This window comes from Globicephala melas, chromosome 17, assembly GCF_963455315.2.
Source record: "Globicephala melas chromosome 17, mGloMel1.2, whole genome shotgun sequence".
NCBI classification, from domain to species: Eukaryota; Metazoa; Chordata; class Mammalia; order Artiodactyla; family Delphinidae; genus Globicephala; species Globicephala melas.
Window position 1 is genome coordinate 64,103,175 of NC_083330.1, and position 13,118 is coordinate 64,116,292.

The 13,118-nt window shown below is 44.5% G+C and overlaps 1 protein-coding gene across 26 annotated transcripts in view; it reads right to left on the reverse strand.

Annotated features, from left to right (window-relative positions):
- The window catches only part of C17H8orf76 (chromosome 17 C8orf76 homolog), a 72,914-nt gene extending 71,638 nt beyond the window's left edge, over window positions 1–1,276 (reverse strand). For 25 of the 26 annotated variants that reach the window (XM_060287116.1, XM_060287105.1, XM_060287113.1 and 22 more), the window contains exon 1: window positions 1,118–1,251. In XM_060287116.1, the coding sequence (XP_060143099.1) occupies window positions 1,118–1,234 (117 nt within the window). In that variant the 5' untranslated portion in view covers window positions 1,235–1,251. Of the gene's footprint in view, window positions 1–1,117 lie in introns of all 26 variants that reach the window. The other variant, XM_030875727.2, reaches the window with a different exon arrangement.
- Between the last annotated feature and the right edge of the window lie 11,842 nt (window positions 1,277–13,118).

Here is a 13,118-nt window from a genome sequence, read left to right on the forward strand (position 1 = left end):
TTGAAAGGCAACCGGTAAAGCCAACGCTGGAACGCAAGGGTCCTATCTCACACCCGTGGCTTTTTAATGCGGTACCCCATGACTTTGAAAGCCCATTCCCCGCTTTTAGTCTACACGATCAAGTACTAAAGGTCACTCTGAAAGACTGCATGTGGCAAGGAGAAAATGTAAGTGCAATAAAGCAAGCATACAATTCAGTAATTTCTGAGTGCCTGACATCTGCAAGTACAAGGGTTTTAAGGAAAAATGAGACAATACGTGTCAAGGAACCCTGCCCAGTGCCTGGAACACTACCTGATAAAAAGGAATTATTATTGGTGAGATGAGATTTACACACATAAAAGAATACCAGGTTAATAGTCTACTTATTCAAAATATTCACGGAGTTCCCACTATGAACAAAAACTGCCAGGCACTGTGGAGGACATAAAGTTAAGCACGCACGCTCCTGTGATCATTAAGCATTCTGGGTCTAAGAGTTTGATGAGATACTGACAAGTGCTTTAATAGGTAAAAGAGGGAAAAGGAGTCAAAACAAAAATATGTGGTTGGAAGGGGGAATCAGAAAAGACTTCTTGGAGGAGGTGGCATTTAAGGTGCGCCTTGAGAAATGTCTATAATTGAACGATTGTGACCATCTGAACGGGGTTAACATGGGCAGGGGGAACTCAGTGAACAAGGGCAGGCCCGTGGGTCGGGCGTCACGGTTCAGGGAGCAGACAACACTGAGGTCTGAAAAGTGGGCGGGGGCTGGATTTCTGGGGGCCCTGACTGCCCGGCAGCAGAAGCAGTGAAGTTCCACGGGAGCAACTACAGATTTTAGAGCAGGGGCGTGAGGCCAGCGAGCCTCCGGGAGGCAGGCCGGACGCCAGGTGCGAGTTGATGGCCGACGGCGCGGGGATTCCCTCGGGGGCAGAGGGGGCCGGGCCCAGCCGGCTGCGGCTCGAGTAGGGGAAGGGACACCAGGGAGTCCGCGTGGACGCAGGACTCGTGCCGGGAGGGTTTGGGTTCGGGGGTAGGCCACGCGGCCTTGGGGCGTCTGAAGCGCTGTCGGGCCGGGACCCGGGAGCGCGAGGCCCGGGGGCTGGGATGAGGCCGAGAGGCCCCGCTTTCTCACCTGCGGCTCGCAGAGCTTGGCGCGGTAGGACGCAAGCGGTGCAGGCCGCCTCTCCCGCCTCTCCTCGAACACCGAGTCCTCGAACTCGCCGCCAAGCAACCAGCAGCCGGTTTCCATTGCGCGCCCAGGACAGGAGCATCGAGAGGAGGCGGTGCCTAGAGCGGCGCCCACGTGCGGGCCAACGCGGAAGGGGCGGGGCCGTCGAGGCCCAGCGAGCGGCATGCTGGGACTTGTAGTCTTTGGGCGGGAGCCAGACCGGGACTTGGCCCACGGCAAGTTGGGAGTCGTTGAGCTGAGATTTTATCTGGTTCACGACGCGAGGACAGAACTTGACTTCTCTGTTTCTGGAGATGGACAGAGCGATCCTTACGTGCACGCATCAAAAAGCACTAGCCTCAGGGTAGCTGTTCAAAACTGGTAGGTACCAGTTTTTCACTATTGACCATACTCCTAGCACTGTGTTAAGCACTTTTTTTTTTTCTTCCATTTTACTGTATCCTTTCCTAACAACCTCTGAACGGCACGATGATTCTCATTAAAAACTGGGGCTTAGAGAGGTTACGTATCTTGCTCAGGATCAATTATTACATGGCAAAGAGCTGGGAAAAAAAGAATTGAGTCAGTAATACCCCCGTGTCTCCATAGAAGAGACACACCAATAATAAAGACCAGGGTACAGTAATTCACGCACTTGTAAAACAGAGGACATGGAGATTTACTCTGGGGACTCCATCAGGGAGCATTAATTCTGCCTAGAAAAACACTAAATCCCAGAATTCTAACACCAACATTTACTAGGATTCTTATACCTTCAAGGTGTTCCTTGAGACAAGAAGGTAGAGATTGTTGACAAAATACCGGCCAGTATTCCACAGCACAGTATTACTGTGCCATATTACACAGAAGGTAATAGACATGGAGGTTTTCTCTGGTTTTCCTCCTGTTTCTCCTCACTCTCACCAGCTCCTCTTCCACCAACTGTCTTCCAAGATTCTTTCCTCAACCCAAATTTCTACTCCACACATTCACCCTAGGGGAACCTAATTCACTCCCTGATTTTTCAGAATCCATCTCTCTGCTGATGACTCCCCAAATCTAGAAGCAGCTCATATATCCTTGGTGGAAAGCTCCACCAGAACAGCCTCCAGACATTAACTAGTGATGAATCCATCCATAGAAAAGCCATTAAGAAAAAGTTCTTAGGAAAAATTTAGAACTTATAGAAAAGTGAAGGAAAAAAGGTATCCATAATATTGTCACCGAGAAGCAATGACGTCTAAAGAAGGTAAACCTATTTGCCCTAATTCTAATATGCCCTTGTCCTACCAAAAGGCAATACAGCATAGTGTCAAAGGGCCTCAAGCACCAGATTTGTCTGGATTCGTGGTCCTGGTTCAGTTATTCGCCCACTGTGTGACCTGATCCGTGAAGTGGGCATTGATTAAAATAATGCATGTAAGGTGCCTGTCAGCGAGTGAGTAATACATGTTCATTCAAAATTCCTGTTCCAAGTGCAAAGAGAAAAGCAAAGGGCAGGCAGGGAGATTTTTTCCAGCCTTCTCTTTTTGAAGGCTCCTTGGTTTTGGAACTTCCACCCTCTCTTGTTCTGAGGTGCCCCCAGTTCTGACCTCCTCCTGGCCCAACAACTAACTGAGGTAGATATTTTGCTGAAATGGTCAGGAAGTCACGGAAGGGCAGTTTACGGGTAAAAGAGAGTTCTTTGCCCTTTGAACTCAGGCTTCCTGAGCTAAGGGGTTTCCAGCTTTTTTACCACTAAGAACCCTTTTAGTTATTTTCCCCCAGAGTAGTGGAGGATTTGTGTATGCAATAAAACTGCATTTATTAACCAATGCTTGCTTCATTTTCCTTTACAAAAATAATTGAATCCAAATCCTGTATAACAGCCAATCCAAGCCTCTGCCCAGCCTGAGCCTATCAGCATTGCCTCGCTGTGTGTTAGGATTCTATGAAAGTGAAGAAGTAACTGCCAAAGGACCCTGGGAAGCCTGAGGAAAGGTTAAACGTGATTGATGTTGAGTCTTTGGCAATAATGAAAACAGCTCAAAGACCCCTATCACTGTTGAGGACCCGGGGTCTGGGACCCCAGCTTGTAAACCACCACCTCAATTGATAGGCCCTGGAATACTTTTTTAAAAGAGGAGAGCACTCTGTAACTGTTAAATATATCTTACATACCTAGGAAATGCCAGGTGTTAGGGAGTAGATGGAAATTCTGTAAGCATCTAAAATGGTATGGATGGTGATAAAAGTGATAAAAGTTGATTTCTATAGATTTGTATCTATAAAAATCTGAATTTAGATAGAAGGGTGTGATTGAGTTTCCCCAGGCAAGGTAGCTATCACCTCCTCGAGGCAGCCCGCCTTCCTCTTTCCTGTAATTTCCCCATGCTTCTATCCACTGTGGCATTAATCACACCGTGGACTGTTGGAGATTGGAGACTGTGTCTTTTTCACTCTTGTAAACTCAGCCCCCAGACAGGGCTTGGCCCAGAGCAGCTCAATCAATGCCTGTTGCATGGATAGAAATGGCAGAAGGAGAAGACAGGAGCATTTCTCAGTTGTAAGTCACATGTTCATGTCCTCTCTATGAGTGGGGGAGGGGAGAACATTTATTGAGCATCTGTGACGAACTAGGTTGTGCTATGGGCAACCTATTAGCTTTATTTTAATTAATCCTCACAATCTCTGTCTCTCTCTCTCTGAATTAGACGTTATTATTTCCATTCAAAGAGCTGAAGGCTCTGGTGCTTTGCTGGTTGCTCAGAAGAAGCTGTGGGGCTGGGAGGTGACAGGGAAGCCAAATAGACATAGATGCGTAGTCTACAGGATTTACAACCACCGGGATCTTTGCCTTGGCCTTGGCTGGGAGGCCCTGAGCACATCACTCTTAGGGGTGCTTCCAGGGACAGGACTGTTCTCACTGTACTTAGCAATTGCAGTCCTTCACGCCCCTCCCAGTATCGGGCCCCTCTCAATTTCCACCTCTGCCTCTCAAAGGCACTCCCCTGCAGAACACCAAAATATCATCTTTAATCAAAGGTGGGAAGACTGGTTGTCTTCAGAGCACTTCTGGAGTTGCCCAGAAATACAGACCTTCTGTGAGGCAAGAGGGAGCCTGAGGAAGTTCTTATCCAGCCCTCAAGGATGGGTGTCTGAGGTTAGCACTTTCCTCCCTGGCCCAAAGGAGATGTTGGAGGTGCTTTGAAAAAGCCTGACACCTTTCTAACTACGCACCCCTTAGCTAGGCAATCAAAGCCTACATCTACAACCTGTTGCCAACCTAACCAATACTGTTTCATTATTATTATTTTAGTGTTTTAGTTTTTACAACTTTATTGAGGTATAATTGAGGAACAGTAAACTTCACACATTGAAAGTGAGGAGTTTATATAAGTATACACCTGTGAAACCTTTCCCAAAGTCAAGGTGATGAACACGTGCATCACCCCTGAAAATTTATCCCCGCCCGCCTCTTCCCCATCCCCTTAACTGAATCATTGCTCTACACCCAGGCTGGTCCTACCCAGATTCTGCCTCCCAGATTCTTCTCCCTGAGTCTTTCCCTCATCCTGCAACCTTCCCTGCTTACCAGGTTTTGGCTCACCATTTCCTTTGTCAGGAAAGTCCCTCCCAGTGCCCTCCATCTGGCTGACTCCCTGGAAGCCTTTCCTGATCCCCTAGTCTGGGCTACATGGCCCCTATCTGGGTTCACATAGTGCCACGTGCTTTCCTCTAACAGGGCGCTTCTCATCCCGGATAGCTCTTGTCCAAGCTCGCTTTTTGGCCCTTGCTCACTTGTCCATCACCTGCAGGAGACTGTGAGCTCGTTCTACGCAGGGACTGCGTCATTCTCTCTGTGTGTAGCACCGAGCAGTGTCTGGCACCCAGTAGGCCCTCACTCCATGTTTGTTAAATGGATTAATCATTAGCTGTTTGCACAGAATTCTCTCCCCTGTACACTGTCCCCTCGTCCTCTAGGGAAACACTTGGTCCACAGTATTCACTTCTGCATTCTGTGCGCCACCCAATATATTGTTGAGGGCCTGCTCTGTGCCAGGGGCTGAGGATACCACCCATGGTTCCTGCTCTTAAAGAGCCTAAATTAAAGTGGGGAAGACAGGTGATAAACATGTAAGCAAGCAAATTATTTAATTACAGGTTGTGGCAAAGTGCTAGGATAGAGAATAACAGGGCTTAGCAGGTGTAAAACATCTTCCATGATGAAATCACATCTCTTCCTCTCCTTTTCTTACCCAAGCAGTTTACCTCTGACCTCCCTTTCTCAGTTTCCATGGATATTTGTAAATATTGCTTTTCCTCCTTTTCCATCTCTTTTGGTTTCTTTTGAGCAAAGCATACCCTTCCATTACTGTTATGAGTTCCAGCCCACTAATTCTCAAGTATTTATTAATTTATATTACTGTATTAAGCTTGCTCATTTATTTCCCATATTCTGTAAATTTTTATAGTTGGTACATTCATTGATTCAACTAAAATGTATTGAGTACCTGCTATAAGCAAGGACTGTTTTCAGAGTGGAGGATACAGTGATAAATAAGACAGATGAGATCCTTGCCCTCATGGAACTTCAGTTGTAGTGGGCAGACAAATAATAAACAAGGAAGTAAACGAACAAGGTAGTTTTAGACCATGTTAAGTGCTACAAAGAAAATTTGAGGGATGATGTATAAGGGACTCCTTCATGTAGGGTGGCCAGGGAAGGTGCCTCTGAAGAGCTGAGCCTGGAGTGAAGAGAAGGAGCTGGCCAAGAGGACATCTGGAGCAAGAGTATCTGAAAAACTGCAAGGCAAGAATGAGTGGGAGGCGAGCCACGGCGCCGAGGCCGGGCGAGCGTGCAGCAGAGCTTGCTGTGTGGCCTGAGACGGGAGGGTGGGTAGCCAGGCAGGGAGCAAATCGTGTGCACAACACATGTTTATTGAAAGAACGAATGATCTAATGATCCCAGACTTCAAGTATTGCATCTTACTAGCTTCTTGGCTGTATTTTTTTTTTTTTCAGTTTTTAAATTTTTAAATTTGTTTCAAAGTTAAACCCAAGACACATTGACTTCATAGGAAATCCACTGAGAAATGTTTTTCTAGGCCGAACACCTCTTTCCCTTTAGTCTCCCCCAACAGAGCATGTACATGTTACTTTCATTTTATAATCACTGCTGTCCTACCACTATACCAAGATCAACTAAACTCTGTGTGTAGTATTCTGAATGTTCTTAGTTATACCGTAAGTTCACTGATTGCAAAAGATTTCCTGGGATAACGTGTCACTTGAATTCTTTGGCTACTTTTGAAGACGAAGTCCAAAGAACTGTTAAATGATTCTCCTTTTTGGGGGTGGGTGGTATTTTATAGGCATTAGCAACTAGCACCTGGGGCTGTGCTGATCCCATCGGGCATCACTGGGAGACCCTATAAAGCCGAAGAATCATTTGATGCAGCAGCCAACTAAGTGACTCAAAACTGAAGGTTAAAATTTAAAGAGAAAACTAACTTAGAGAAAAAAAGGTAATCCTAGAGGAGCCCATTCTAAGCAATCAATCATTATGCGTGTGTGTGTGTGTGTGTGTGTGTGTGTGTGTGTGTGTGTGTGTGTGTAAGGCACAACCAGATCGATTCAGTGCAGCCCGGTAGGTCCCAGATGACACTTCTTTTTGGGAGACAGTGGTCTGGGGGAGCAGAATCTGGCAAGTGGCCAGTACCCGTAAGCTTCTTGGCTGTACTTGATTGTATTTACTGTGTCTGGTGCCCATGATGTCGCATTATTTTGCCATCACTCCCTCGGTTGTCATATGATCTGACTCTGTAGCTGAATTTTGGCCTCTTTCCTCTTTCCCTCTACAAAACTCAATTTCATGCCCTTTTATTCAGGTCAGCAACTCCTGAGCCAAATGAAATTTTCTCAGGACTTGTGGAGTGTACTGTCTCTTGCTGAGATCATTTCATTCCAGTATCACAGGCTGTTGCCCCAAAGACAAACACTGCCTGCCAACACCGGCTATGTGCACAACCAGCCGGCATTGCTTTTTTCTCTCCTGGCTCCCAAACTTGCAATCTTCAGTGCAATTTGATGAACATTTACTGAGCAACAATTTTGTGAAGACAAGGCTAGGCACTAGAGGCAGTGGTTAAGGGTGAGAGCTCTGGAGACAGTTCATGTTTTATGCCTCCAACACTTACTAGGTATGTGAATTTGAGCCTTTGTGAGGCTTGCTTTCCTTATCTATACCGTGGGGGTAATAATAATATCTACCTCATGGATCATCCATGGATTGAAATAAATCATGTAACTCTCTCAATCCAGTGCTTGACACATAGTGTTCAATAAATGTTAGCTTAAAAAAATTTTTTTTTAAATGTGGTTTCTGCCTTCAAAGTGCTATAAGCTAGTGAAATAGATGTACATACAGAGTCAACTAGGACCTGCTGGGTAGATGTAGGGGGAGCAGTCAGTATTGACTAGAGCAGGAAGGGAATGAGGGAGGCCTCAAGGGGGCAGCAACTGTGGTGGTGACGTCAGAAGAACAAGCCAGACAGAAGGAATAACATAAATGTATTATTTCAGTCAAAGCAGCTGTGTACCTGTGTAAAAAACAGTTAATGAACAAGGGCCTGAATATAATACAAGATTGAAAGTAATGAACCCCTTAAGAGATATATAAAGTGCAAAGGAAGTCAAGGAGAAAGAGAGCTTAATTCCACTAAGGTACTTTGTATTTCAAGATAGTCTTCAACAAATGGTGCTGGAATAACTGGACATCCACAGGCAAAAAAAAAAAAAAAAAAAAAAAAAGAATCTAGACACACACCTTACACCCTTCACAAAAAGTAACACAAAATGGATCATAGATCTAAATGTAAAATGCAAAACTATTAAACTCCTAGAAAATAACATGGGGAAAACCAAGATGACCTTCAGTATGGCAATGGCTTTTTAGATACAACACCAAAGGCATAATCCATGAAAGAAATGATTGATGAAATGGACTTCATTAAAATTAAAAACTTCTGCTCTATGAAAGACAGTTTCAAAAGGATGAGAAGATAAGCCATAACCTGGGTGAAAATATTTGCAAAAGGCAAATCTGATAAAGGACTGTTATCCAGGGACTTCCCCGGTGGCACAGTGGTTGAGAATCCACCTGCCAATGCAGGGGGGGCACAGGTTCGATTCCTGGTCCGGGAAGATCCCGTATGCTGCGGAGCAACTAAGCCCGTGTGCCACAACTACTGAGCCTGCGCTCTAGAGCGTGCAAGCCACAACTACCGAGCCCACAAAACTAGAGCCCGTGCTCTGCAACAAGAGAGGCCACTGCAACAAGAAGCCTGCACACCATACCGAACAGTAGCCCCCGCTCACCGCAACTAGAGAAAGCCTGCATGCAGCAAGGAAGACCCAATGCAGCCAAAAAATAAATAGAATTTTTTTTTAAAAAAGGACTGTTATCCAACATATAGAAAGAACTCCTAAAACTTAGTAAGAAAACAAACAACCTGATTTAAAAGCAGGCCAAAGGGCTTCCCTGGTGGCGCAGTTGTTGAGAGTCCACCTGCCGATGCAGGGGACACGGGTTCGTGCCCCGGTCCGGGAAGATCCCACATGCCGCAGAGCGGCTGGGCCCATGAGCCATGGCCACTAAGCCTGCGCGTCCAGAGCCTGTGCTCCGCAACGGGAGAGGCCACAACAGTGAGAGGCCCGCGTACCACAAAAAAAATAAAAATAAAAGCATGCCGAAGACCTTAACAGAAATCTCACCAAGGAAGATATACAGATGGCAAATAAGCACATGAAAAGATGCTCAACACCATATGTCATCAAGGAAATGTAAATTAAAACAACAGTGAGATACCGCTACATACCTATTAGAATGGCCCAAATCCAGGATGTTGACAACACCAAATGCTGGTGAGAATGCGGAGCTACAGGAACTCTCATTCATTCCTGGTGGGAATGGAAAATGGTATAACCACTTTGGAGGATAGTTTGGCAGTCTCTTACAAAACTAAACATACTTTTACCATGTGTCATAAAGACATCACAAGAAGAGATACGTATAGACCAATATCCCTTATGAATGTAAGTGTGAAAATCCTCAACAAAATACTAGCAAACGTAATACAACAGCATATCAAAAGTATGGCACACCATAACCAAGTGGGATTTATCCTAGGAATATGAGTGACTCAGCAAAAGAAAATGAATCAATGTACTACATCATGTTAACAGAACGAAGGGGAAAAAAGTAAGCTTAGGGCTTCCCTGGTGGTGCAGCAGTTAAGAATCCACCTGCCCATGCAGGGGACACGGGTTCGATCCCTGGTCCAGGAAGATCCCACATGCTGCAGAGCAACTAAGCCTGTGTGCCACAACTACTGAGCCTGTGCTCTAGAGCCCGCGAGCCACAACTACTGAGTCCACATGCCACAACTACTTAAGCCTGCGTGCCCAGAGCCTGTGCTCCACAACAAGAGAAGCCAACGCAGTGAGAAGCCCGTGCTCTGCAACAAAGAGTAGCCCCCACTCATCACAGCTAAAGAAAGCCCGCGTGGGGCTTCCCTGGTGGTGCAGTGGTTGAGAGTCCGCCTGCCGATGCAGGGGACACGGGTTCGTGCCCCGGTCCGGGAAGATCCCACATGCCGCGGAGCAGCTGGGCCTGTGAGCCATGGCCACTGAGCCTGCGCGTCCGGAGCCTGTGCTCCGCAACGGGAGAGGCCACAACAGTGAGAGGCCCGCGTACCGCAAAAAAAAACACCAAAAACAAAAACAAAAAAAAACAAAAAGAGAAAGCCCGCGTGCAGCAACTAAGACCCAATGCAGCCAAAAATAAATGAATAAATAAATTTAATTTAAAAAAAAGTAAGCTCATTTCAATCGATGCAGAAAAGGCATTTGACAAAAGCCAAAACTCTTTCATGATAAAACCTCTTAGAGGGCTTCCCTGGTGGTGCAGTGGTTAAGAATCTGCCTGCTGGGCTTCCCTGGTGGCGCCGCCTGCCAATGCAGGGGACATGGGTTCGAGCCTTGGTCTGGGAATATGCCACATGCCACGGAGCTACTAAGCCTGTGCGCCACAACTACTGAGCCTGTGCTCTAGAGCCCGTGAGCCACAGCTACTGAAGCCCGTGCGTCTAGAGCCTGTGCTCTGCAACAAGAGAAGCCACCACAATGAGAAGCCCACGCACTGCAACGAAGAGTAGCCCCTGCTCACCGCAACTAGAGAAAGCCCGTGTGCAGCAACGAAGACCCAACACAGCCAAAAAATAAATAAATTAAATAAATAAGTTTTAAAAAATACCTCTTAGAAAACTAGGAGTAGAACTTCCTCAACATGATAAACAGCATTTAATAAAAACCCACAGAGAACATCATATTTGATGGTGAGACTGAAAGCTTTCTTTTATGATCAAGAACAAGACAAGGATGCCCTCTTTCACTATTGCTATTCAACACAGTACTAGAAGTTCTAGCCAGAACCATTAGAGAAGAAAAAGAATAATAGGCATCCAAATTGGAAAGGAGTAAAACAACATCTATTTATGATTCTTTAGAATTTCCTATATATAGAAAATTCTAAAGAATCCACAAGAAATCTACTAGGGCTAATAAACAAGTTCAGAGAAGTTGCAGGTTACAAGATCAACAAAAAAAATTTGTTGTGTTTCTACATACCAGCAATGAACAATCTGAAAAGGAAATTAAGAAAGCAATTCTAATTAACAATAACATCCTAAAAGAATAAAATACCTATCAATAAATGTAACCAAGAAGGTGAAAGAAAGACTTGTACACTGAAAACTACAAAACATTGCTGAAAGAAATTAAATAAGACCTAAATAAGTGGAAAAACATCTTGTGTTCATATATAGGAATACTTAATATTGTCAAGATGTTAGTACTACCCAAAGCAATCTAAAGATTCAACATAATTCCTTCCATAATTCATAATTCAAACTTTCAACAACTTTTTTTGCATAAATGTAAAAACCAACCCTCAAATTCATATGGAATTCCTAGGGACCCCGAATAAACAAAACAGTCTTGATAAACAAGAAAGCTGAAGGACTCGTACTCCTGATTTGAAAATGCACTACAAACCTAAAATAGTCAAAACAGTGTGGTACTGGCATAAGGCTAGACATATAGACCAATGGAGTGGAACTGAGAGCCCAGAAATAAACCTTTACATATATGGCCAATTGGTTTTTGACAAGGGCGCCAGGTCCATTCAAAGGGGAAAAGATAGGTGCCTCAACAGATGGTGCTGGGATAACTGGATTGCCACATACTAAAGAATGAAGTTGGACCCCTACCTCACAGCATATACAAAAATTTACTCAAACTGGATTAACCTAAATATTAGAGCTACAACCATAAAATCTTAGAAGAAAATATAGGGGTCAATCTTCATGACCTTGGATTTGGCAATGGATTCTTAGATATGACACCAAAAGCATAAGCAACAACAAAGAAAAATAAACTGGACTTCACCAAAATTAAAACTGTGCGTGCATCAATTTTTCTGTGTGCACTATCAATAAAGTGAAAAAGACAACCCAAAGAAGGGGATAAAGTACAGTCAATTCTCATTACTTACAGTAGTTATGTTCTATAAAGTCACCACGAATACTGAACAGATGCTCCTAGGGTTAAGATCCTGGGATCTGGACTTCCCTGGTAGTGCAGTGGTTAAGAATCCACCTGCCAATGCAGGGGATATGGGTTCGAGCCCCGGTTGGTGAAGATCCCACATGCCGTGGGGCAACTTAAGCCTGTGCGCCACAACTACTGAGCCTGCGCTCTAGAACCCATGAGCCACAACTACTGAACCCTCATGCCACAGCTTCTGAAGCCCGTGTGCCTAGAGCCTGTGCTCCGCAATAAGAGGAGCCGCCACAATGAGAAGCCCGCGCACCACTACCAAGAGTAGCCCCCGCTCGCTGCAACTAGAGAAAGTCCCAATGCAGCAACGAAGACCCAACGCAGCCATAAATTAATTAACTAATTTAAAAAGATCCTGGGATCTTCTGGTCATAAGTTTCATCAGTCAATACATAACCTTGCTTCATGTGTTTTTGCTTAAAGACACCTTTTTAAATATATATTGATATATACTATTTACTCATTAACGTTGAATTCACGGCCAAGAGCACTAGTCCTCATGTCTGAATGAAGCTTATCTAACACACATTTTCTCCACAAGGCACCCCACAGCCTTCTTGAGTTTAGGAATGCTAGACAACACTTTGGTACTACACTTGGGGGATCATTTTAAACAGTGAAATCACCAACAAAAAACACAAAAGTGGCACTAAACATTACAAAAAGGATGCTTCTTTACAGTCTGAGAGCTGAAACAAGAGGCAAAACGTCACCTTTTTTGACCTCAGCTGGGAATGTACACACTGGGCAACTCAAATATTTTTGCCACTATGCACAAGCACATGAATGAGCACTAAAGTGCCATGAATATTGATTCGGGGGTTACAGTTAAGTTTTAACGAGTAAAGTTTGCGTATATAGAATCTGTAAATGAGGATTGACTGTATTTACGAATCGTATATCTGATAAGAGTGTAACATCCAGAATATATGAAAAACTCCTAAAACTCAACAACAAAAAGGCAACCCAATTAAAAACTTAGCAAAGGACTCGGACAGACATTTTTCCAAAGATGATATACAAATGGTCGTTAACCACATAAAAGATGCTCAACATCATTAGAGAAATGCAAATCAAAGCCACAGTGAGATATCACTTCACACCTACTAGGATGGTGATAACAATAATTTTAAAAACTGAAAATAAAAGGTGTTGGTGAGGATACTGAGAAATTAGAACCCTTGTATATTGCTGGTGGAATGTAAAATGGCTACAGACAATTGTGGAAAACAGTTTGATGGTTCCTCAAAAAGTTAAACACAGAATTGCCATAAGATTTAGCAATTCCACTCCTAGATACATACCC